The 27,300-nt window shown below is 40.6% G+C and overlaps 1 protein-coding gene across 1 annotated transcript; it reads right to left on the bottom strand.

Annotated features, from left to right (window-relative positions):
• Positions 1–3,626: 3,626 nt before the first annotated feature.
• On the bottom strand, positions 3,627–26,778 carry LOC139799099 (vitellogenin-2-like). The gene is made up of 36 exons (XM_071750560.1): positions 26,709–26,778; positions 26,576–26,596; positions 26,333–26,484; positions 24,630–24,881; positions 23,943–24,104; positions 23,708–23,856; positions 22,969–23,119; positions 22,677–22,834; positions 22,415–22,580; positions 21,448–21,573; positions 20,883–21,101; positions 20,093–20,310; positions 19,893–19,990; positions 19,471–19,595; positions 19,258–19,359; positions 18,501–18,620; positions 18,225–18,414; positions 16,792–16,885; positions 16,509–16,694; positions 15,831–15,975; positions 15,489–15,711; positions 15,223–15,398; positions 14,473–14,833; positions 14,000–14,355; positions 13,461–13,511; positions 12,447–12,536; positions 11,151–11,363; positions 10,915–11,057; positions 10,396–10,534; positions 9,731–9,866; positions 9,094–9,280; positions 8,680–8,771; positions 7,512–7,609; positions 6,613–6,772; positions 4,808–4,969; positions 3,627–3,813 (listed from the first exon to the last, which is right to left on the bottom strand). Exons 1-36 carry the CDS (start codon positions 26,776–26,778, stop codon positions 3,695–3,697), a joined length of 5,610 nt encoding a protein of 1,869 aa, XP_071606661.1. The 3' UTR covers positions 3,627–3,694.
• Between the last annotated feature and the right edge of the window lie 522 nt (positions 26,779–27,300).

The following is a 27,300-nucleotide window of genomic DNA, read 5'->3' on the forward strand; positions in this document are numbered from 1 at the left end:
GGATCAGCCCTGTCACCAGCTGGATGAGCCAGAGAGGAGTGGTGAGTGAGGGCTGTCCCTGTGAGATGGAACCTGTGAGGCTGCAGGTGTTATGGACACAAATCTATTGGTTTACAAAGGGGTAGAAAGACTGTACCCAGACTCATTTCATGTCATGCAACAAGGGGCAGCATCTTCACCCCATGATGGAGACCCCTACTCCCATCAGTAGGTGTTTGCCCCATCCCTTGGGAAGCTGACCCACAACTCTCTCCGGCTGCTCTTGACTCCAGGGTTTGTCCAGGTCCCTCGGTTCCCCCAGGGCCACCATAGCCCGGGTGTGGAGCTGGGCTCACACAGGGCTGAGAGGAACCACCTGTGGGCCCCAGCAGAGCCCTGAGTGGAGGGGCTGCAGCAGCCCCACCTGAGGAGTTCGTGCTGGCACCACACCGCTGCAATTTGGCCACCAACCTCCTCGGCGGGCGAGGAACCGAGGCTGCTGCCCAGCGCCCTGTGGGAAGGGGCGAGATTCAGTTTCTCATCAACAGATCGGTGGCTTCTGTCCAAGACAGCTTGGTTTTCATAATGCTCTTTAGCTGAGTTTTTTGTTTTTTTTTTTTTTTTAATTAGCAGCTGGAATACAATTTATGTCTAACAAACTGTGGATTTTGTTTCTAGATCAAAGATTGCACCTGTAGGATTTAAAAACAGATTTTTTTTTTCTTACCCCCAAAATATTTTTGAAGTGTGGCAAATATTTCACTGTTTTGTTTCTTAATTACCAGCATTATATTCCCATCCTGTTAATTTTAATCTGTTCCCTGTTATGACTGATGGCTCATGGTAGACAAGATAAGCCATTCCCACTAGAGGCAGCACTACTGAGTTGTGCCATGTATTTGAAGATTTAGTAAACGTAGCAAATGGCTCCAAGTATACAGCTACTGGTGACTGGTAATTGAGGTTTAAAAGCTGATATATTATGGCATAACTACATTCAGCTACACACTATTAAAAAACCCCAAAAAGCAGTCTCATAGGCAGCAATGTTTGGGGTCAGTGGCAGTGCAAGAAGAGCACTGCTGTGATGGCAGATAAAATGCAAGAACACTTGTATTCAGTGTCTCAAAACTACAACACTACATTGTGAAAACACCACACTACAACAGAGGCACTGCTCAAACAAAGCCCTGAGGCTTGTGTGGGCTGTGCCTGCCTGCAAGGGAAGGGTCTCCCCAAAGCCCCTGTGCCCCCGAGCCCATGGCCTGCAGAGCTCCCATTCCATTCCATCCCATCCCATCCCATCCCATCCCATCCCATCCCATCCCACCCCACCCCACCCCACCCCACCCCACCCCACCCCACCTCACCCCACCCCTTTAGATAGCAAACACTGCATCAGAGCAGTCTGTGCTTCTGCTCCATGTGTAGGCAAAACCCAATGGCAAGGGCTTCAGATTGAGGAGTTTCTTTGTAGAATTGAACCCTCTTATTTTTCCGGACTATTTCTCCAGTACATCAAGAATTATTTCAATGCTCATCTTGTGTGTGTGCACCCTGTTTCCCCACCCCATATACTCACAGCCTTTTCATGCTTTTTGTTTCTTCGAAGGATGTAACCTGAATTAAAAAGAGAAAGAAAAAAAATAGTACAAAGAAAACTGTAAGGTGCTGAGCAACTTTGCTATGCCCAAGATTGGCTTTGGACAGCATCTACCAGAGCAGCTGTGCTGTGGCAGTGATGGAGAGGCAGAGGCTGAATGAGGCTCCCTGCAGCCTCCTGGGGGGCTCTGGGGTGATGCTTACCCACAGGTGAGCATCCTGCCAGGGTGTTACTGCTGAGCTCATCCCATCTCTTGGCCTGAGCATGGAGTCTGGAAGACAAGAGTCCCCTCAGAGATGTGCTCCAGCCTTGACAGGCTGGGAAGAGAGGAGGTCCCTCAGGAGCTGGGGGTTTGTGGAGCCCAGCTCCTGGAGTCATGCAAAGCCCAGGCTTCTGCTGGATTTGTCCTCAGCAGTTACCTGGGAAGTCTGAGCTTCCCATCACTGCTCTGCATGACTTCTGACTGAGCAGCAAACCTACCAGTGCACTGCTTCTCTGCTGCTGGCAGAAGCACTGCCCAGTGCCAGCTTTGCAGTGCAAGGGGCCATTTAAACCATATAACATTTATGCCTGCATTTCCAACATATTCCTTTGGATGTGAAGGACATTACCTTTCCAAACTGTAAAACCTACAGACCATAGAAGTCATGTGCATCCACTGAAGTTGCCAAACCTACTGGTGAAAGCAAAATGACACAATTTTTACAAAAAAATTCTCTCACTTCTCACTTGTTTTCAAAAACTAGCCAGTGATTACCTCTCTACACCATATGGTCATAGACGAGTGCTATTTGTCCTTACTGTTTTTTACTGATTTTAAGAACCAAATTAATTGTCCCTCTTTTAATTAATTTACTGTCAATACATTTTTTAACAACTTGGGAGGATCACATTTTGCTTTGCATTAATAAACCTAAGTATAAAAAGGAACGTGTGGTCAGTTAGTAATAAAAATGGCTGGTTGTGTGTGGCTTAGTTGTGAGAATACTGATGAATTGAGGCAGGTACACTGACAACATTATTTCTAATAAAATAGTATTAGACATATAGTGACAATAATACAACATTATTTCTATTGAACTTTGTGTGAACTCCTGATGACTTAAGCTGCCAATCATTTCACTGACATCAATGGTTATGTCTGTACAATCTCCTGAGGAAGGTGTCTGAAAAACAAATTCACCTAGTGTGCATACTGAGCCTGCAAGCACAATGTTAGGGGCAGGAAAAAACATTTCCCAGATCTGCTGGAATCCTCTGGGCTCCAGCACTAGTGGCAGATGAGCCTGTCCCTTCATTGTGCTCACGCAGACTTGCAGCAGGAGGGCGGGAGGCAGAGCCCCCCTGCTGATGGTGTTTGCAGTGAGGACTCATGATGGGCATGGGGGCTGGGTTATTTCACCCAAGGTGCAAAGGTCTGGCTCTGCTTCAGACCCTGTGGTAGGTGGTGTATTTGGGTAACTCCACTGTGCCTTCCTCAAAGGCCACTGATTCGCCCCAGCTTCTCCATGTGGTGCCTCAGGAACAGAACATGTCCTCATCTCCCTAAAGAAGCCTTGTCCAGTGGCATGAGGTTCAGGCTTGTTCCCTGATCTGATTGTTCCCTGTGTCAGCACTGGCACATCAGGATTGCAGAGCACCGTGACTGTGTTGCTGCTGCATCACACAGAGGTGATCGGTTCCTGCCCCAGGAGCACAGTGTCCCAGCACCAGGGAAAACAAGCAGGAGCCTGGTACCACAGCTACAAAACCCATATCCCCAGTGGACAGCCATGTGCCTGGTGGACAAAAGACAGTCACAGACTCAATAATTCTTCAAAATGGGGAGTGAGGAGAAGCAACACAGATCTCCTCTTCCATAACTACTGAAATAGGGAAGCCTTCATTATTTTTTCCATGCGTGGATTTATTATGAAATCAGACAATTAGGAGTAATCATAACAGTTTCTGCAATAATAAAGTTTAATACTTTAAATTACTTGAGAAGATTCCACACATCCTTAAACACGTAGTTTAGTATCTCTATTATTCCTTAAGATGAGTGTTTTCTTACACTAAACAATAAAAACATTAAAGTTTTTCTGTCTTTTTCCTGTGCTACAATGTACAGCTTCATGGACTGCAGTCTTCGTTCTCACAAGAACATGCTATGTGTGCATCAACAGTGTCCTGCATATCCTCTGACTTCTGGTCAAATTTCATCTGTTTGTCCGTCAGGCTGGTAGCTGAATCTGATGAGGAACAAGAAATTAAAAGTAAACAGAAGTACTTCAGAAGTAGTTTTGCAAAGTACAATATTTACCATTCAGTAGTCATTAATTACAGCAGGCTTGGCTTTTCCTCACTGGCTTACATATATGTATTTGTCTAAGTCACAGAGAGATGTTCCAGAAAATCCACTTAATAAATAAGCCAGTTTGACCTTGAAAATTACTATTTCCATGTTGAATTTTATTAATAATATATTTAGGAAAGGATATTGTGATTCTAAAGGAAAATCAAACTTTGAAAACAGACTTGAACCTATTATTTATATAATATATATGTTATATCTAATATCTTGTAATCTACAATATAGCTATAAAAACACATCTATATCACTACACCTGTGTGCAGGAATGCCACCCCCATCTTCCCTTCTATTGCTTAAATCAGTTCAGTGGAATAGGATCGAGTCTAAAGGCAGTGATAGGTAAAAATACAGAAGGCAAGGATCCCAGTTTGAGGCTGCAGCACACGATCCTCACAGGCTGCAATACACGGTTTGACTGTGCAGTTACCCTGCCCTTATCTTGTTAGGTCAAAGTACCATGAGGAAGAGTTTAGATTTTAAAATCAGTATCATAAAACATAGTAAAATCAAAAAAAGAAAAATAGCTCTCTTGCTAAAGGAATTTTTACATATCAATGAAAAGAGAAAGGTCTTCATTCAATACCACAGTAAGTCCATCCTATCTGTCTATATGTTAGATTATTCATACAGAATCACAGAATCATTCTGGTTGGAAAAGTAATTTAAGATCATCGAGTCCAACCATTAGCCAAATTCTACCAATTTTTTATCCTGTGCTAAACCATGTCCCTAAGCTCCACATCTGCATGTCTTTTAAACACCTCCAGCGGTGGTGATTCAGCCATCTCCCTTCAAGTGTAAAAGCTGAGTCAAGGCAAAATCTATTTAGACTTTTGTGCAGCTCCTACTACTTAGGATTTCTGTTGACTTACCAGCTGGGAGACAGTGGAAACCAACAGTGACAGGAGCAGTCTTGGTGGCAGAACATCCTTTCCTACAGCGCAGCACAGGCTCTGTGGAATAGCACTTGGACTCCACCCCTGCAAGCTGAACGGTCTTCTCCAGCTTCACGAGTGAGCGGCGCAGTTTGCAGGCTGCAACACAACCAGTGGTGATGGTTTATGAGCTTCTGTACAAAATCTTCAGATCACCCCAGCCCCACCCATTTGCCAGTGTTACCCATTTTCAAACAAACTTCCATTGTGAAAACTGTATTTTGATCATAAGTAAAGCAGCATCCCTGACTGACGAGCTTTCCAAATCAACCAATCAGATGAGGCTATTGCAAGTTAAATTCAAATGCAACTGGTTTGCTTCTGGATCAACATGTACAAACATAGTCTGATGTACTTTCTAATAAACATTTTGCAAAGTACACCAGCTTACTGAATAGCTGAAAAACCACATGCAGTAGCTTAGAATATTCAGCAGTGAAGAGAAAGGGGGAATTTCTGAACAAACTTAAATAATCACTGAAGAATTACATGATTACCACTGTCATTCAGACTCAAAATTGCTGCAAAGAGAGACCAAAAGTCTACTGCCAGACAGTAATATTGGTCTTGTTCTGGATTTCCAGCACAAGCAGCAACAAATGTGTGAGAAGCTTAGTGGACCACCATCTATTCCTGACTATAAGCTTTATTCTCTAAAATTCCAGCCACTCCCACCTTATGTGAAATGGAAACACAGTGTGCTCACCACCAATCATGGGAATATTGGTGTGCACATACATGTGTCAGGCATGTCAAACCTCAGTCAGGTTTGACTCCCAGTATTCTTTAGAAAGGAATATCAGAATAACAGCTGATGTACAGCTAAACATAGAATCATAGAATTGGATGGGTTGGAAGGGACCTCAGAGATCATCAAGTCCAACCCTTGATCCACTACAGCTGCAGTTCCCAGCCCATGGCACTGAGTGCCACATCCAGGCTCTTTTTAAATAACTCCAGGGATGGAGAATCCACTACTTCCCTGGGCAGCCCATTCCAATGTCTGATCACCCTCTTGGTAAAGAAATTCTTTCTAATGTCCAACCTAAACCTCCCCCGGCACAACTTGAGACCATAGAAGCCACCTCCAGTGATGGAAGAAGCTCTTCCCACCAGGACAAGTCATCTTTACAAAGGCAACGTGCCTGCTCTCCTCCCAGCAATGTGGTATTCTGTTGCATCGTTACCTCAGACAAGAGCACCGAGTGAGCCGTAAGATCCTAATCTGCCAAAACACTTAAAATACAGCTTTTTTGTTTTCAGTGTATAATTAAGTCCATGGAACTGCTCTTGCACTTGAATACTTTTCTTGACAAGTTGCACTGGTTCAAAAATCAGGTGGTCAACCAAGATAAAATAATTACTAATCCTTATCTGACTTTTTGATGGATAAAATGCTGGCTGGAAATGCTTTTGCAGTTACATCAAAGCAATGGAATCATGTGAATTTATTGTCTTACACTTTTTTTCTGATCTCCTAAAACACTTCAAAACTAAACCAGAGGTTTTGTTTCAGCCTGGTTATTTAATTTCAACTGACTTGTAGTTTTTGGCTTGCTTGTTAAACTTGTAATTTCTAATTCCTTTCTAAACTGAAAAATACTTTTTATACTTCATATAGCTTCATAACGAACCGTTTTAAAATGCTTTAAAATTTTTTTACATATTTTAAATTAAAAAAATAATTACATTTTCTATACAACAGCAGTAACATTATATTAAAGTTATTAGTGCTTGAATACCTCCTGCACAAAGCTTTTCTTCCAAAATCCATGAATGTCCAAAGCTCACTGCATCTTTAGCTAGATATCCATTGGGCATCCGATATTCCTGTTTGCATTCTGAATCATATCTTCCACATAGTCCACACATTTTCCCTGCCATCCACAAAGCAACTTGGATCTTCAAGAAAAAAAAAAATCAAAACAATTTCAAGTTAAAAAAACCCCCCAAACCTATGAAGCAGATTCTATGTAGGTTCCTCACAGTATAAATTAATGCACAAACATTTCAAATCTCTTTGCTAAGAATTCAAAAGGGTCTGACAGTCAGATGCCAAACTCCTGTGGTGCTTCAGTGGTTTTCACTGTGTTACAGCCTTTAAAACCTATTTTGCCAGTCTAGTACATTTAGTTATTACTAATGTAGACAATTAACATGCTGGAGCTTTTGTCTGATGTATATATTTGTAGTACAGGTGATAGATAGCGTATGGTTTACCAATTTCTTACAGTCTCATTTCACACTGGTTTTAGAGCAGCCCTTAAAACATTTATCTGTCTTAATAGAATGGCTGCATTTTTCTGATTTGAAAAATTATCAAGCTACAAGAACAGTTGACAGGAGCTGAAATTTTTCTTGAAAATGCAGTGATGGTTCAATGTGTGTACAGTCACAGCCCCATTTCCCAGGACACACCTCTCCTGCAAGGATAAGGTAATTTTTGTTGGTGAAAGATTCTCACTTCTGCTCAGAAAGAGCAGGACTGTGCAACCCTGCACTGTCATCTTCTCTTTCGGGTTTTTTGGGTTCTGCACAGATTTGGGTTTGCCACTGTATAGTCTTGCAGTCGTTTACACAGATTTAAGGCAATCCTATGGAAATTTCTCTACATGTAGGCAAATGAAGAGGAAAACTGTACCTTGAATGTGTGTCCATCAAAGTACAATTTATCAATTCCGTAGGCTGGGGCAACAAGTACAAGCCCCTGCTTATCACTATAGATCCACAGGGAAGCACCTAAAAGAAAAAACAAATGAACAAAGCAAAATTAAAACAGACCCAACCTAGTTTCTCTAAGAAAGAAAAAAGTAAATGTTGTGTTTCTAAAGTGGTTTTTTCCCTTGAAATTCCTCAATTGTTCTATTCAAGAAAAAAACCTCTAAACATACAGCAAAATGATGTAGAAATGTGTATGGATAGAAAACAGGTGTTTGTAAAAAGATGGAAAACAGTTTTAATTATCACAAATGTACTCATTTGTCTTTGGGTTATTAATATATTCATTTCTAGAAATTACTACAGAGCTGTCTATAATAGTTGTATAGTTGTGCATTAATACAAGGCTCTGACTACAATACAATGGAGTAAAGAAATGCAAAGAACACTGTGACTGGCCCTGGAGACATTTCTAGCTCTGGTATCACTTTCTAAGTACACAACAAATAGGACAGAGCTCAGCACTGGCAGGTGCCAACCCAATTTCAGCAAGATTCAGCCTGACCTGTATACTATGGCTCTACAGTCAGGGAACACTTTGTGTACTGCCTCTGTCTGCATAGCACGGAATGAAACAAGATACCCTTCTGTCCTTTCACAGATAAAGACTATTCCTGCTATAAGAGAAACAGGCTCTTTTACCAGCTTTCCATATTTACTCCTACCAGATTTCAGAAAGCTAGCCAAATTTATGCCTATAAATCAAATTGTGATAAACACTGATATACAAGTGTGGTGAAGCTTAGAAAAGTGCTACTCCAAACACCTTTAATCAAGGAAGATTTTTCTAGTAAAAATGAAACACTTCTCAAATTCAGAACTCTAGAAGGAGCTACAGTAATGTATGAAAAGGAGGGATCTTCATGTTAGTTAAATATTGCTTAGTTTGGCCACGTCAAGAGATTTACACTCTAATCAGTCTTTCTAAATATTCCTGTGCAAGTGTGTAAAACACATCATCTTAAATATTATCCTTCCAACCAAAGGTATAAATACTTATTGAATGCCTTTGACAGAGTTAAAAAGACCATAAAATTGTTCACTGAATACACACATGAAAGCGAAAAATAGGAGGATGCTGCATCACTCACCAGAAGATACATATGAGACATTTCTTTTGGGGCTTTCAGCCCCATCCACCAGCAGTTTCACCTGCCCGTCCACAGGCCTCATATCGATTTCACTGTTAGGGAGAAAGGAGTTTGTGCCCTGTTTGTATCCCATCCATGTACATGCAGTGGCAAAGGTATTTTCCTGATCACTAAATATCACTGGTCACAGCATAAGCTCATTTCACCTACTCAAATTACATCAGAGGTATTCTTGTCAGCTGAGATGCAGGGTAAGTTTATCAGCATCTCATTCGATATACATGGGAAGCAAATAAGGGAAGAGCTGAAATCCCATGGGCTACTAATCACTGCAGTAAAGCTCACATCTAAGCTCCTCTCACATTCAGTGTTATTCCCTCCCTCACACTCCCAGATCTGGCAGGAGTTACTTACTGACTGCCAAGCTTGATGTCAATTGCTTTCAGGTTCATAGCTTCATCAGCATTCTTCATCATCACCAGGAACCTGAGGTCTGGGCTGCAGTCCTGAGCCAAGATGTGGTAGCAGTTTGCTGGCATTGTGTAGTTAAACTGAACTTCATTAAAGGTTGTGATCTTGTTGCGGGAAACGGAGCAGGAAGCTGGTTAAGCAAAAAGCCAGTGAATAATTGCTTTTCTATAAAAGAATGTCACTAAATAGCGTATTTTGTTCTTAGTGCTATATTATTTTAGCTTTATATTTTTTCCACTATGTGATATTTTTGTATGGATTACAGAGGCTTTGGGCTACTAAGCATTCATAAATTTGAGAAAAATGGCAGGAAAAATATACTTCTCTAACTAAAAATATTGCCAGAAAATTTAAATGTTAGTTAATATACTTGGTCCCTGAAATGGTCCAGTCTTGTCCCCTGAAGTGCTGATGTTTTCTGTACTGTACTCACAATATTCTCCCTGTTGAGTCATCCTCACACTATTACAGCACATTTCCTAATTAACTGGGGACAAATAATTCCAGAAAACGTCAGAAGGTGCTGAAGTCATTTGAGTGACAGAGGAAGTCATGCATCTGAACCTGATTAGAATCTGACCTTTTAAATTTTCAAGCACTGCAGAGGGGCCTTCAGCAAAGACATTCCAGATGGGAGGCTGCAACTCTGAAGCTGGGATCCTTGGACCTACAGGGAGTGACAAGGGAAGCCTCATAGCTTTTTCATAGAGGATCATCTGAAAAGGAATTCAAAACCACATTCAAAATACACTTGTGCCAAGTATTCACAGCAAACAGGCAAGATCAGCTTTTTCTCCTATTTGAACTTTGATTTCGATTTCTTCTACGTTTTGGCTGACAAGGACTTTATGTGGATACAGCTTATCTGACTCACTGTCCATGAGCTTTTTACTTCTGCTTACAGCTTTCTCTCATGGTATGGGTCACCATTTAGATATTATTTGGGAGAGAATTAATTACTCCCCTTCCAATGTGGTTAGGTGCTCACTTAAGGAGATACTACAGTTGGAATTACTCATAATGAATACCCACAGTACTCTCTTTCTCCATGAACAAAATAACTATGAATATTCTTGGTTGTAATATAAAAAAGTTGAAAAGAAGCAAAAGTTGTTTTCACAATTTGCATATAACTGATGCTTACCGTATTTCTCTTTCTCAGAATTGACTGACTGTAATTAAAATGCAACAGTCACAATTTGCTACTAGGAAAAAAATAAAGTGATAATAATATTTCATAATTACATCAGGAAGCTTGACAACAACATCACATGTCCTTGGAGAAGTTAGAGCCACAATGAGACTGGCTTGTCGTGAAGGATTCTTGTCCATTTTTTCAGAGAAACCCAGCATAAAAGCAGCACCAGGGATAAACTTGTAAAACCTTCAAAAATTCAAATCAGAAAGATTTGGTGAAATAGAGAAGGAAAAAGCAGCAACAACCAAGTTGTCTCACATCTGTGTGCAAGTAGAATACAGTCTTTTGGATCACTTCCTAGATCCCTGTGACCACTCTGCTTTACTGATCAAGTTCAGTGAAAGAAAGGATCATTCCTCAGTTTTCAGTAATTATGTTCAGGATAAAGAATTACTCTACATTACAATACGATGACTGTGAATACCCACTCAGCTTTCATGTCTGAAGGCAGAACCCAAACACATTAGAGGATAATAACTTTAACTACTAGGACCTCATGAGTGGATGCTGATTTTCCCCTGTTAACCAATATCATTAATGAGTGTTACTAAAGACTGAAACCTCACCATTCTGCCATGGATCTGACACTTGAAGGAACTTTAGGCCACTTTAGTTTCACTTGTGCAGCAGGGTGGGCAGCAAACTGCCCCGTTACCAGCTCAGCTGCAATCTTGTAATCCTGGCAGTTCCGGCCCCATTTCAGGTAGGCCTGTAATGGTGAGATAAATAGGATATTTTAAATATATGGAACATGGTTTTTCTGTGATGCATGCAGCTGTATACATGTGTTTTTGAGCCTTACCGCTGCCTTGTGAGCATTGAGGACCGAAGCATCAGCACAGAGTTTCCACTTGCTTGAATCTGTGAGGTTTGATATGAACAGCTGCATTCGTGGAGTGATGGGGTCAATATCAGCATACACCACAAGCTGGAGGCCTCCTATCTTCCTATCGTTACGGATGCCATGAAGAAAAACAGCCAGCACTGGTGTTTTAACATCTCCCAAAAACTTAGGCTAAGAAGAAGGGGGAAAGAATATGCAAAGAATATAATTATAAAAGAGTTACCATAGAACATTTTAGATGCAACTTCTAGATGGTTAAATGAAAAATAAGCAACTGAATTGCAAATATATACCACACAAATATAGGTGCCTATAAACTGTCATGCATATGTCTTTAATGTGCATGTGCCTCTGCATGCACAGATGGATTTTATCTCTGCACTTTATATGAGCCAAAATGTGTGCTATTTCCTAAGCTGATACCATGGAAACATTCATATCATTAAGGTACTGTAATGACTATATGATTTGGGCTTCATTGTTAATATCCATATATTTGCTGTGAATGAAAGTGGTTCAGTTTGACTAACAACACCAGCTGTCAGTTGTACTCATCACTCATTCTCACAAAAAGAACATTCCCTAGCTACTGTCCACCTGTTTATCTGTCTGGTTTGTCTTCTGGATTTCACCTCACACTTCAGCTCTGTGGGGCAGGCTCACACCTCTGCTCTGTGGGGCAGGCTGGTTTTCTATTTGCACAGCACCTAATCACAAAATATAATCCAGAATGTTGTCTTCAACATCAAGAAACCTCCCTTTAACAGCAAGGCCTTAAAATGCTATAATCTGCAATTCCTTCATTCCATCATTAGACTTCATGTCATCATCACTTGACCCAGAGCAAACCTGCACACATCAGATTGGGTGGTGGTGAGGAGCAAGGATGCCTCAGGACTGTGCGTTCTGCTAAGGCTCCTCTGGTCTCCACTACCAACTTCCTTGCACTGGCAATGCAGCACCTCAGCTTCCCTCCTGATTGCAGAGGCCAAAAGATCTCTCTTTTGTATGGTGGAAGGCAATTGTAAGGTGGAATTGCCATTAAGTCGTGGTGCCTGGTCCTTCTAAGTAAGAAGGATCCTCACATCTCTGTAGAGGAAAGTGTGTGGGAACTATTGTGTGTGTCTCACTCTTGATTGGTACCTGAGACTTGAGTGCTTGGTATTTCTTTCTAGCTGTACAATTACTACAAGTGCATGACCACTCTGCCATTCTTTCAAGCTGTCAAAAACCACTAAAAATGATGCAACTAACCTGGGAAGCAGCTCGAGATGAGGCATGACTAGATCTGCTAGAAGAGTAGGTGCTGCTAAGTTCGTCAGCTGCGAGTTTCTTTTTTGGGAACTGGAAGGCAAAAAACCATCATGCTCAAGAGGGTAAGTTAAAAGCATGTTTGAAGAAATTGCAGCAGGAATTGCTGCAGAATACTCTCAGTCATGGCACTTGGTGCTCGTAAACTTGCATTCCAATCCCAAGCAGCTCAATGACCTGCAATATGCTTTGTCCTGGGTAGTATACATGCAATCCAGCTCTGAAGAATCTTGTTTACCCAAATATATTTGATCCTTTAGAAGAAACAAATAATGAACATATCTAAATGAGAATTCCCTGAGTGAAACTACAATGGACTCGAGCAAGTCACATTAAACCAGCCTCTCTGTACAATACGAAAGATCAGAACTGTTTCATTTTACTTCTAGAAGGGTCTGATCAACTGAAGGACACAGTAAATGGACCAGCTGATTGGAAAGGATCAACTGAATGGACACACACAGCTAAACTTTTTACTTTTAGTGGAGTACTAATATTAAGTGCACAGCTCCTGGCTGGCTTGCAGAACAAGTAAGAATCTTCTGCTGAACTATAGTCCCATAAAATAAGCTATACTCCTGCTTTTGTCAACATCACTATCTTGATGTGCATCAACAGCGATTCCAGTTCAAGAAACCAAGTGATCAAAGCCAGTCAAATGACCCAAGCTCTTAATGGTAGGATCTTTGTTCCTCCCAAGTGTGCACCCTCAGGCCCTTGTACTGCTTTGGTAAAGCTTTGCATCTACTTTGCAGAGATATAAATGATATCATGTGCACAACACAGAGGACCACACAGCTCTCTGTCTATTCATCACAGAAGAACCACCGTGGTTGATTTGATGTTCTAAATGTTATCCGTACTGATATTTTCCTCAATAAATATGACAAGCTACCCTTTAAAGTTTCTGTTTGACTCATGAAAGATTCCATACTTAACAAAGAAAGAAAAACTCACCTCTTGTCTGTGTGCTGATCTAAAGCGATACTGATAAATCTCATGCTCTTCCTTTGAAATTGATAAAAACAAGATTAGACATCTCAGAAGAAGAAGAAAAAATGTTGCAGTTACACTGGAAACTGAGAACCCAGAATTAAGGGCTTTACTAAGCATCATTCCTACATCATTCTGTATACTTAGTAACAAGCCCATAATGCAAGACTTGAAGTAGTTAATATAAAGCATTATGTTCCCACTGCAAAAATTACGACAGAATCATGCAAATGTATATTGAGAGAAAGTAGTAAACTGACAAAAAATCATTCCCTCTCTATGTCAAAAGTTTCAATGAAATTGTGGAAACTTTTGAGATGCCTTGGAGTAGGCATCTGTGCCAGTGATTGCAGGTGTGGTTGCAGAATAAATTTTGCCATTTTATGTTGCTAAAATTTGCTGTATTAACTCATAATTTCCTGAAATATGACACAAAGCCAGCTGCCATCAGGAATGTGATTCACAAGCATTAGCAGCATCAGTCAATTTACTGACAAAGTTACCCATATTTTGGAATAGCTGCTGCTGCTGCTGCCATCTTCCAGGTGTCCTGAATGATGCCAATGGCTATGGTGACTTGATGACTTGCTGCTGCTGCTACTGCTGCTGCTGCCATTCAGATGCTTTAAGTGATGCCCATGGCTATGATGGCTTGATGACTTCCTGCTGCTGCTCCTACTACTGCTACTGCTGCTACTACTACTACTACTACTGCTGCTGCTGCTGCTCCTACTATTTTTACTACTGCTGCTGCTGCTATCTTTGCTGCTGCTGCTGCTACTCTTGCTGCTGCTGCTGCTGCTCTTGCTGCTGCTGCTATCTTTACTGCTGCTGCTGCTGCTCTTGCTGCTGCTGCTATCTTTACTACTACTACTGCTCTTGCTGCTATCTTTACTGCTGCTGCTGCTGCTATCTTTACTACTACTGCTCTTGCTGCTACTCTTGCTGCTGCTCTTGCTGCTATCTTTACTGCTACTGCTGCTGCTGCTCTTGCTGCTGCTCTTGCTGCTATCTTTACTGCTACTGCTGCTGCTGCTCTTGCTGCTGCTATCTTTACTGCTACTGCTGCTCTTGCTGCTGCTGCTGCTCTTGCTACTACTGCTACTGCTCTTGCTACTTGCATCTTTGTTTCGTGCTTGTTTTAATTGATCATTCTCATCTCCATCCACAGCCTTTTTACGATCAGAAGCAGCAGATGATGAAGAAGAGGAGACAGCTGAGGAGGCAGAAGATGACCTGGAGGGATTTTTTTCATCAGGGTCTGTCCCAAGCTCTGTTAGCACAGTGTTTTCTTTCTTAGAAGGCTGCTTCTTCCTGTGTTGTGTTTTATTTGCAATCTGCAAAAATAGTTCCAAGAGAAGTGCAAGAGAGAGGGTACATGTGGTTCTGTGTTTACAAAGTAGAACTTCTCTGGGTGTCAGGCAAGCTGTTCACATCAGCCTTTCAAGGAAAAACTCCCCTGCCTCACTCACTGCAGAAGTTGCAGAACTCCCCTGGATCCTCTCCACGCAGCTGAAATCTAGCCCAACGTGGAGACCCAGCTCCAGCTGGATGCACCCTCTAGGACTGGTCCCTCCAGAGGTGGCGCTGACTGATACGCCTGGCACTGGCAACTTTCAAACTAGTCCCCTCCTTGCTTTCCCATAACAGTTTTCCACACTGAACTTCAAATTCTTGCCTTCATTTAAGGAAAAATATTCCCCTTTCCATGCTCAAAATCTCTTACCTTGAACACATTTTCAATGCCTAGAATCTTCTTCAGTTTAGCTTGAATGTCCTCATATGGAGATGACTCATTCTCTTCCTCAGACTCTGAGTTTACAACATGAATTATTTTGGAAGCTGCTCTGGATCCTGCCTGAATTTCCAGCTGTATTTTGTCAATATCAGCATCTGTTTGAACTGCACACCAATCGCACACGTTAGAAGGTTAAACTGCTTCAAATAGCACCAGCAAACCTAACATTGTAAAGCTTGTGCTCAGTATTGTACCTGGCATCAAGACTATTTTAGCTTCGTGTTCTCCAATTAATCTGTGCAAATATGTATTTTTTAGGAAACTGGCATCTTGTGACCTTCTGAAAAAGCAGAGCTGACAACCAATATGATGCAGTTTGATGCAAATGTCTCGTTTATGAGTTTTTCTTCTTGTGTCACGGTGAAGGTCCTCTTGAGAGCCATAGGCATGTTTTCTTGGCATGCTGTCAGCTCCTTGCTGCATTGGAGATGAGGATGTGAATACCACTGGGAGCACATCATAGGCAAGAATAAAACTGCAGATGTGCATCACAGAGAGGGTAGATATTACTATATAAGCAAAAAGTAAAAGGTTACCATTGTGAAACCTTCACTGGAAGCTTTCTCTGATGGTTTGAAAGGTTCATCCACAATATTTGTTGAAGCATCTCCTGGGAGAATTGAGGTTCTCTTTTCAACACCTAGTTCTCCTATGTTCCTTGATACAGCAAAAGCCTTATGGCTGTTGAGATATGCACAAAAAATGGTGAATTATTCCAAGCCCTTGTCTTTGGATTAAACTAAATACACCTTTGTCGGTGTCATGTGGCAGCACAGAAATAGGCTTTTTTGAACACAGGAATTCTATATACAACTATTAGTATAAAGATTATTAAAGACAAATAAGAGTTTATGACCAACACCGGTACTAATATCAAGGGAAGCTTTAAAACTCTGGATAAATTTAAACAAATTTAAAAAACACAAAAGTTTAAACAAATTTAAAAATTAAAACTCCTAAAAGAAAATATAGCAAATAAACAATAAATAAAAATTAATAACACTAAACAATAAGTTAAAACAAAATTTAAACACCTAAATAATTTAGCTATCTTTTGACTTTTAATTCACTTATTTCTTATTCATTAACCCACAGATTGTGTTATACAATACAAAGCTACTTGGCCTGTCTAGAAATGCCTGTAAGAAGTCAGTGAATAGAAAACTTTGTGAGGTTTCAGCAACTGGGAGTATTTGGAAGTAATGCTACTGTACCTGCCAACCACTATCTCAGATTCCTCATGGCATGGATTTGTTTCAATCTTAATATTTTTCAGTTTCATGTCTACCTTAGCATCAAACTTCATTGGCACTCTTGCCACGACCTTGCCTTGAATTTCAACAGCATTTTGGAAGTATTCTGTGTTGACACCCATAGTTGCAACTGTGTGTAGATAAAAGCTGAAATAGAGCAAAGTGGTCAGATATAAGAAAACTGCTCATTCTGCCTTTTCATAAAGGACCTCCAGCATACGTAAGCCTTAGAAACTTTCCATACCTTGGGTTTATGTCAGCCCGAATCTGCATGGTCGATTCAAGCAACTGGGAAGGCCTGAAATCTCCAGTTAAAGGGGGAGTCATCTTTCCATCAACTGCAAACAACAGAACAACATTTTTAAATGGCAAAAGGGAAATAAACTATGTGAATTTGAGGAAGACATAGATTTCAGGAAGATGAAAACAAGGAAGACTTTAGGGTCATGAATCTCTTATTATCCTGGAAAACACTGAAAATACACAGAAAGCTTGTTCTATAGTCAGAGGTTCTGATGTGACATTGCAAGTGGAACTAAAAATACAGTAAGGAAATAAAGAGCTGACCCAAAATGAAAGCCTGTTAATTAGTATAAGAGCAAAATTTTAGAAACACGTGGAATCAGAAAACAGTGAACAATTGGCGATCAAGCTAAGAAAACCTTGCTCTTCAATGTACCCTTAAATCAACTGAGAACATCTTTCTTCTACTGTGAACCCCAAACCAGACACTGTACTCCAGATGCATTCCCAGGTTTGCCAATTAGAGGAGGAAAATATCTAGTATTTCCATACTAGCTCAGCTCTTACTGTTGCAGGCACTGATGCAGTTGGCCTCCAGCACCACAAGAGCACACTGCTGATTCACTGTACCAGCTCATCCTCCAGCCTCCCTGCCCCTTGCAAAACTGCTTTCTGCCTGGCTGCTGCCAAGTCTATATACACTCACATGGGTTATTCCATCCCTGGTGAAGGACAGGCCAGTATTGAAATATGCTACTAAAACAGACTAACAAACAAAAATCCAAGAGTAGCCAGGAGTGGGCACATAGGAGACTTGTAAAAAGAGCAGAAGTATATGTACTTCACCCTTCATTCTTTATGTGGTGTTAGTAAAAGGAAGGGTCACACAATTTTGCCTAAAATAAAAGTTTGCTGCACAGTAAACAGTATGTTCACTGATTCAACTTGATGAGTATTCATACTAGAGTATTTATTCTGTTTAAACTGGACTCTGTCTCTTTTCACAAGCCCTCTTCTCTTCCTGCCTTCTCTAATGTTACTGGTAGTTCTCTTTTGATTGTCATCCTCTTTCTTGTCTTTTTAAATGATCATTGAATTCTGCTTGGCTTGTATGTACATCTCTCAGGAGCTGCCCCTTCTGCCCATGCCTGCAGTCAGCTCCCTAGAGAGCTCTTGTTTCTTCCATCCTTGAATGCCAGAATACCTTTCTCTCTTCTAATTTCTCACCTCACCCCTGTCTTCACTCCATTCAAAGTTGAGGCAGAAATCAGCTGCGTCCAGCTTCTCTTCAGTTTCACTACCTCCCCTCTACTACACAAACGAGTTCTTTTCCTAACTTTCTGTTTTTCCAGTTCTTTCTCCAGCCCCTTTTATCCTGCCCCTCTCATCCCCTGCTCAGAGCTGGCACAGCTGCTCCTGTGCTTCCCCACTCACCCTGGAGTGCTGCTCGTGCCAGAGCAGTCGTGTAGGACCCGTACTCCAGGGGCAGCCCCGTGGAGGTGGGGATGAGGTACCGCAGCTCTCCCAGCCACACCGGCTGTGTCCATTGCCCTGCCACGCCGTTCCGGAGCTGGCTGGCGATTCTCTTCATCACTGTGCTCCTATTTGCAGGCTCTAGCACAGACTGCAGTGAGACAGAGATCCAAAAGGTTAGGATACAAAAGGACAATGGTGTTAAATCTTGCAAAGAAAAGTAAGGGTTCCTGGTACCTTCATAGTCTGCTGGAGGACTTCCTTATTGAGGTTGACATAGGCCAGCTCTTGGCCGAATAGTTTCAAGTAGGCTGATATCAAGGGGGTTTCTGCTGGCAGCTCCTTCCACCCCAGCAGCTAGGAAACAGACAAACAAGCAAAGTTCTGTAATGCATGAACTTGCAAATGGTAATTCAGTACAAACCCATCACTGACCAAGCTGCAACTTTCCTTTTCTGCCTGTGTTTCTTTGCTGCTTTGTGAAGAGCACAAAGTCACTAACTCAGACTCACTCCCTGTTGTTGAGGTCCTCAGTAGCCTCTTGTCCAGTGTTTTGTGTTCTGATGCAACAACATTTACAAAGCAGGTCTGGGCAATTAGTACCACTAAACTCGGTTTGAAAGCATAGCAACAAATCACTTTTTATATTTAAGACAAGGGTATATTCTTGCAAATTAAGTGAGGTAGAGGAAGAGAGGGAGGAAGAAGCTTGCCAGGCATTAGACCCACACAGCACTGCAGTATCCAACTGCCCCCTCTCCTCCTGTGCTCTCTCTGCAGTGCTGCATGAGGTGGGAGGAGGCAGCACCAAGAATCTGCAGAAGCCATTGCAGGGGGGATTTCCCTGCAGCCCCACTGCAGAGCTCTCACAGAAATACTCGAGTTGACTGCTAGGTGGGTAGTTTACCTTCTGAGACAGGGTTTAAGCAGTACCAGAAGCCTCATTAAATACCCCCTCACAGAATCCACCCATTGTAGTACTGAAAATACCTACAGCTTTTCCAATCTCCTTTATCTTTTTGTATGTGGGATATTCAGCAAATGGGATATTTTGTTTCATGATGACATCTGTGAGGCCTTCCACGCGGATGCCAGCCTACAAAAAAAAAAGTGAGAAGGGGCAATCTGAAACATACTTCCAGAAACAAAACTTTGAGGTCAATTTTAATTTGAATTTGCTTTATGATTGATTTAGGTAAATATTTACCTCCACCAAATCAGCCACTGACCCTGCAGAATACGCCATCAGCTTGGAAATTATTGCTGATGGGAACATCGTTCCTGGGCTATTCATAACAAAGACATCTCCAGCAGCACCAATTCTGTAGTTATCTATGGCAGAAGTAAACAAAAGACATCTTTTTTTTTTCTAGCCGTTCTGCTAATCATTCCAGATCATGTTTCTGCAGGTTTTTTTCATCCCCAACTCTAAGATATATCATTACGTGAATTTTAACTGCTTAGGCCCAAATTAACAAATGAATACTCATGCACTTTTAAATATGTAACTGTCACATTTAATTCAATTTCTTGCTGAAACATAGAATGCTGTATTTGTCCAAAAGCTTAACGTCTCTTGAGAGTGGATTTCTGAAGTGGATTTCTGGTCTCTGAAACACTTTTACTCACCAAAGTAACCACCAATCCGCATGACCTTGCTATACCGATAGCTCAGCCTGTCCAACTTGGGGGCCAGCATCTTGAGGGCAATATTGCAAGCTGAAGAGCTAAACAAAATGAGAAAGTTGATAATATCCAGAAATAAGCTGCACCCCATTTGAACTTACTACTTGTACAAGATCACCCACTTCATTCCTGTCTCTACTTACATGTTGTAGGTGTATGGCAATCTGCTCCTTGACAAAGCCTTCATGTGGGAATACACAAAACTGGCCACTTGCAGATTGCTCTCCTTCATTGCCACATTGGCTATGGTTGTTATTAAAGCAAGGGAAGGCCTTGCCTCAAAGATAACAGCACAAGCCATCATTCGCACTTCGGCAGGAAGCGCCTGGTCTGCAAGGATCTGGATGAGATATCCCTGCACCTGCAGAGAGGAAAGAGAGTCTGGAATTACCAGTAATTGAGACTTTCTTTCCAGACTGGATCCACCTCCCTCAACCTGCTGGCCACACTTCTCCTGATATGACTGGGCTGCAAGCTCACAGTGCCTGTGAGCTTCTCATCAATTAACACCCCCGAGTCCTTCTCAGGGCTGCTCTCAAGCCACTCGCCACCCGTCCTGTGGAGGAGGTGAACCCATCACAGTCAAAATGACACCAGCATTGCTTTTTGCATTACTGACATCCAGAGACTGGTGAATAACTTCAGCAGAAACTACTATAGATAATAAGACAGATTCATTCTTTTGGATTTAATTGCCTATGACAAATGACTACAGAAACACTGCTGATATCCTTCTGGAAGCTTCCTACTGACTAAGAAGTAGCTTAGCAGAAAACATCATCCGAAATATAAAACTGTATTGTGTTTTTAAAATTAACCCTATTTTTTGCAAACATGCTGAATTCACACACATGATACCACTAAGTTCATTACCCTTACAGTATGTATTCTCTAATTGATGAATTAAAGAAATCCCTGACAGATGCTACTTACTGTTTTGGGGTCCTTCCAAGCTATTTTTCTCAAGGCCATTATGGCATCAATCTGAATGTGGATAGGGATATCAGAAGCACTGGATGAAGATATTGGAAGGAACTTGAGGATACGTTTGATGCTGGCTGGTTCTCCCATGTTGCCAATGCACTTCAGAGCTAATTTCATCTTGTCTTCACGGCCCCTGCTGATTGCTTCATCTGCCAGGTCATGGATGGGCTATAGGCAAAGCACAGTTCAGTTTTTTTTTTCTAATGTATAGATTGTCCACAGTGTTTCCCTTACCCCCTGCAAAGCCTATCACAATAAACCAAGTTGTTTGAATGAAATTCCTCAGTAATGGCTTCTATCTCCTTTTTACCTTAAATGGTGAAAACTATGTTTTCAATGATGAAGCAAAGATCTACATTAATAAAATGATTGACTACATTTGTTCTGAAGGAGACCTATGAAATGTGATTTTGTAATTCCAATTGCCATTTTTTATACTGCATCTTAAAATAATTATGCTAACGTAATGAACATTACTAAACTACTAAGAGCAACCTAACAAAAAGCTGCCCACCTGAAGAACTTCTTTAGGACAAGCTGAAGTCTGAGAACAGTATCTATTGACCACAGAACTGTATCCCAAGCAGGCAACTTGCTGAAGCATGGGACTTTTCTGAATCCGAGAACTGGTCATTAAATCCTGTGGGGAGAAAAAAAAATTTAAGTTGGTATTTAATACAGTGCTTTGCATAGACTTCAGAGAAGGAAAATAATCAGAACTTATCTGAAGGGAGCATCCAAACAAATTGAACAAGCTTGTAAACATTTTATTTGCAAGCTTCACTTAGGTTAATTCTCCACTGTTTTCAGTACATATCATAGAATCATAGAATTTGTTGGAAGGGACCTCAACTATGTAAGTTTACATAGTACCCTTATGATTTCCCTCAACTGAGTGTAACACTGAAAGTACCAAGATTATAGGTAAACATCCATCTAAAAATGGAATATCCTCAGAACTAAGTGCAACTCAGTTATACTAATGACACATCCTCAGACCATATTCTTTTGTTCATATTTAAGAATATTTACAAGAGATGGCAAAAAAAATTAATAAATTATCACAATATTGGTAATTTATTCATTATCAAAAGATTCATTATAGTGTCAAAATATTTAATGTTTGCATGACTACTTTCACTTGCAGCATTTTCCAGATCCAGTTTGCAAATAAAAACGCTATTCAAATAAGCCTTGTCATAGGAATAGTTTGCAAATAATAACACCATTCAAATAAGTTTTGTCTGTAGAAGGCATGACATGTGATCCCATCAAACCCAAATGGGAATTTCTCTCAGAAGCTTTTATATCTGGATAGCAAAATGAAGACACAGGACCATGTCACCTTCCATGTATGTACAGTGCTAAAAGAAAACCACAGTTCAACATGCACACAAACTGCATACTTTGTAATCCAAGGTTGTCTTCCATTATCATTCCTTTTGTAACTAGCCAGGAAAGATTCACACAGATTTACTCACTGCTGCTATTGGAACACTGTGTTCATCAGCTTTCATTAAATGGAGAGCAAAAGAAACACTTAGGAGAGTCTGAAGGTAGTTAAGGTCATCATTGCGAATTCTGTTCTTAATGAATTTGAGTGCTTCTGTGTTGCCTGTTGCAGAAACTGCACTCAGAAGCCATCTCCTGCAATCAGGTTAAAAAAAAACAAAACAAAAACCTTAGTTAGCTCTCAAGTTCCCAAGATGGAAAAATTTCTTAGAAGCTGATATAATGAAATACCTGTATCGGGGTTTATCTGAAAATTGTCTCCAGATGGACTCAAGAGCATCAGCACTTGCTATCCGGCAGAGCTGCACAAGCTCCAAGAATCTGTATGGAACATCATCATGGAAATCTTGTTGGTTATTCAGGACTATGTGCTGCAGTGTTTCCACTATCTGTTATAAAACATGAGAGAGAGAGCATACATAATTAAATCCTTTGTAATTTATGATCAGTACTATTTTTTAATTTTTTTTTTTTTTTTTTTTTTTAAGTAAGAAAGCAGTTGGAAGGCCTGAAAGTACCATACCCTTTGCTCAGGGTTTTTTGTCTTGATGAGCTGCAGGGGCATCTGTGGCAGTGCTGATGGGAACTGGTAACGAAGGCTTCCATAGCTCTGCATGGAAATGTCTGGGGTGCTTCCCCGTTCATTTCTCACTTCCAGCAAGGTGAGTTGTTGTCTGTCAAGAGACAAATGCCACAGGAGGAATGAATTAGTCTTCCTCCATCTGCCTTGGCTGATTGTTGGCTTAGTGACACTGTGATGGTATCAGTTTTGCTCTTTAATCATTTTTCTTATCACAGTGAAATCTTATAGTTCCCTAATGGATAAAGCCTTCTAATTGGAATGAAATAGTATCACTTATCTACAGTGAAATAATTTCTGAGGAGGACCTAAACTGCTGTCTTTTGAATGAAAACTAATGACATTGTAATCAATTATCTTATTTCTTATGTGCATCATCTTCCTCCTGACACTATTAATTAGCCCCTTTTCAGGACAAACAGAGTAATAAGGTTGCATTCTTATGATGCTAGCAAGGAAAAGAGCTTTTCTCTTTTTCTTCCATGTAATTGTAATGCCATGTTCACTAGGGTAGAAATAAAGTATGGTTCATTGAATTTTTAGGGGTGTGGGAACTCCAAGTGTGAGAACTCACAACTTCATACCCAACCGCACTGGACATCAATTGCCATTTCTTCTTGAAAGGGACTGCCAGAAACTGTAATTATTCCCACTTTGTGAAGCCAGCCTGTGTCTCCCCTACCTTGCTTCCGTGACAGCAACCCCAGTAGGTTCACTGAGCGGCGAGATCTCGTAGACCTGCTGTGACACCACTTCTGTGATCAGAGTACCCCCATCTGACTGCTTCAGTTTGTAGGAGAACGCAGCAGTGCCTTTTATGAGCCTTTCTTTCTGGAAGAGGACAGTGAGACCCAAAGAGTCATTGGAAACAAATGGGCATGCTTCTAATTAGGAAGATGTTTCAATGTCTGACGTACCATGGTGTCGACGGGACAAGGATAGATGTAAGCCATTCCAACACTCTTCATCACCTTCTCCTGGCAATTGGTTTGGTCTACAGTTTTGGTAACAGAGACCCGGCTGTTCTTTCTGTCTTCCTGGATGACGTACCTTGTGTGGCAAACACCTCCAATTCCAGCCTGGCAGATCAAGAGAGATAATGACACTTCCCAGTTATATCAGGATCTCACTGTGAGAAGAAATTTTTCTACAGCAGTAGGAGAGTAAGGACCTACTGAAGTGTCTTCAAAAGCTGCTACCACTACACACAATTGATCCTATTGAACTAAAAAAAAAGATGTGAGCAATACTCAGTCAGGGGATATAGTTTAAAATTTAAAAGTAATCAATTAATATCAACAATGACCAAGCAGAATGGATCAAGTAGATGTACCATGGGAAGCCATAGAAAAAATACATCAATACCTAATAATTCTTTTCTTTAAAGGATTGTATCTTAAGTCTTAAAGACAGACATCTTAAAAAAATATAGCACAGAGAGTTCATTCAACACATATTCATATGCTTTCTTCTATATAAATGAAAATTGAGTTTTTGTGATGATGAATGTTTGAAAGTAGATGCAAATAAATGAACTTGAGTGAACAGAGCCTAAAGAAGACACGTCCTTTCAGTAAAGTAGTTTTAGAATGGAAAAAACAAACCTCTTGCAATTCATACACATTCTGTGACTTTTTAATGGTTATCTGTATCATGTTCAGTATTCCTTTCACTATGTTAATACACGTATCGGGGCAGTCTTCTGGGCCATAAATATTTCCAACCCGTCCACTGTTGTATTCAAACTTGAAGGGCCAATTAAAACACGAGGAGAAAATCTGGGTGATTTTGGGAGATCGAGTGAAGGAATCCCTGGGCCAGATCCCATTGTATTCCTCAAATTGTGGAGAGCGGATCTGGGAAAAGATATTTATGTTAATAAGATTACTTTGGAACTAAACATGCAAAGGTTATGAAGAAATGAACAAAATCACTAGTTCAATGTGCTTTTTTTCCAAAAGTAGGCTCAGAAATTTGTTCATCAGTTTATTCTTTTGTCTCTTGCTTACACTACTGTAAAATGAGTATAAACCTTGTGGGCTCAGCAGTGTCATTTTATCTTGCAGAAGCAGTTAACATAATGCTCAGATCTCAGGGACATTTAAACAATTTTAATTGCATTAAATCTATAGAGAGAAAGGCTAATTCAGAAAGTTATTAAAAATCCAAATAAAATTATCCCTAGTTTTTCAGCTTTAGAGTAAACATTCTGCTTTAAGTGAAACTTAGCAATTAAAAAGTTTATAAAATTCTAAATGTCATAAATATAGTTTTACAATTTTTCATTTTAATTCATCCACTTCCAAATTATTTTTTTACTAAACTAGTTGCTCTATTTGATCCATATTTGTGGATTGCTTAAATCAACTGTTTTTTAAATAATGAACACTGTATTTTTAAATCTTTTTTCAATTTTTTTTCCCCTCATACTGAGACACCATGTAACCAGAAGCAATTTTAGTAACTTTGGTACGGAACTGATGTTCAGGTGCCTCAGAGTACAGCCTGGTGTACAGCCTGTGAGAACTTCAGGGTGAAGATGATAGTGAGCAAAGCAATTCCTAGCCCATAATTTTTATATCTTGCCCTTGTCAGCTGAAAATCTACAGCTCAACTTCAACCAGTAAGAGCTCTGTTACTGAACTCTGTGCCCAGAAAGAAGCTCTTATTTGCTACTAAACAGACCAATAAAAATATTTTTCTGAAAGATACTCTATTAGGATGACTCAGGTCTTCTCTCCATTTGTGTCAGCAGAGACATGATTTCATGTGCACAGAGCTTTTACTGCAATTCCCAAATACTGAATATTACTGCATGCTCCTTTTTTATTCCTTTCAGTTTTTTTAATATTTATTTTATAGCTTATCACCTTTTATCTTTAGCTTTTATCACTTTTAAATATCTTTCTCAATTAATTGCCTGCATAATGATTTTAGACGGCCAAGCCCTGGCTGCCCACAGAAGTTGGAAACATGTTTTGAGACAAAACCAGATCTTAAAATCAGAGCAGGCTTGAGTGCCTTGAGTCGGAAATAAGCACTTTCTAACAGAAACTCTGATTTTGGCTCCTCTATTTCTGGCACGAATTCTTGAGGAACACCTGCTAGGAACCATTTCCACAACAAATACCTCTAACTGACTGGCTTCCAAATCACTCATAACTTCTGAAACCTGAGCTTGCAGATCCTTCTCTGACATCTACAACACTGAGCTTCCCGTTTTGTTTCCTACAGCTTTCCCAAGCCACATACTAGCCAGGCTGGGATTTATACTTGAATACTGCACTTTTGGAAGAAGGCAGAGTACCTTGAGGAGGTGAGTGTTCTCAGAGAGCTCACTGATCTCTATTTTGCTGCTCAGACGCACTCCAGCTTTGGCCAAATTCTTTTCTTGAAGCCCATTCAACACCCACCCTTCATAGCTGTACAAGTGGCTCTTTTTGCTACTGAAGCCAGGGTCTGTGGGCAAGAAAAGCCATTTTCGCAGGACTGTAAGCATGGCATCACAGCAAAGTCACCAAAATGAGGTTATAGAAAGAAATCAACTTACCAATGTCAAATTTCTGGCTACCTGCAAAAAGAGATGGAAAACCACATGAATAACATTCAGTCTAGATCCAATTGTTTCTCCTGAGCCTAAGGAAATTTTGGAAAAGAGACAAAGGAGGGATATGCAGGCTTACCTACAAGGGTGAGCACTAGTGCGAGAATGATTCCCCTCATAGTGAAGGTGAATGGGGCTCTGCCAGACATGGTGAGACTTTTATGGAAGAAAGCTCAGGAACACGTGGCTGTGTTCTGCTGAATTCTCAAGTTTTTTATCAGTTTATGTAAACACTTCCCTTTCTGCAATCCTACTTTTGCTTCAGGTGGAATAAAGGAAATCAAGTCATACCTCGGGATCCCACTGATTTTCTCAGATAAGTCCTTGGCTGGAGTGTTTCAAAGTGTCTCTTTATCCGTAAAACATTTTTACTGGATCATTTACAATAAATTTACAATAAATGCATTACTTAATTTCATACATTGTGTCACATCTGTCTGCTGGTATTTGGTCCTGACACAGATTAGGTTGATTTTGCCCAGGTTATGCTGACCTGGCATCTGACCTGAACTGTTATCTAACTGATAGTGGCCCAATTAACAAAATAGAGTCAGTGTCACACGGTTTTACAGCATTCCCTCTTCCCTCACCATTGGTTTAGGGCCACCCCTCTAGGACAGAGAGAGGGACAAATCAACTTTTGCTATTCCTATATTAATTTGTATACCAAA

The sequence above is a fragment of the Heliangelus exortis genome, chromosome 8 (assembly GCF_036169615.1).
Source record: "Heliangelus exortis chromosome 8, bHelExo1.hap1, whole genome shotgun sequence".
NCBI lineage: Eukaryota > Metazoa > Chordata > Aves > Apodiformes > Trochilidae > Heliangelus > Heliangelus exortis.

Coding starts and splice junctions, on each gene's coding strand:
- LOC139799099 (XM_071750560.1), bottom strand. CDS start 26,778: ATGTCTGGCAGAGCCCCATTCACCTTCACTATGAGGGGAATCATTCTC. Junction 26,485..26,575: donor TAGCCAGAAATTTGACATTG/GTAAGTTGATTT, acceptor TCTTGCCCACAG/ACCCTGGCTTCAGTAGCAAA. Junction 14,356..14,472: donor CAGCAAGAGCAGCAGCAGCA/GTAGCAGTAAAG, acceptor GTAGTAGTAAAG/ATAGCAGCAGCAGCAAGAGC.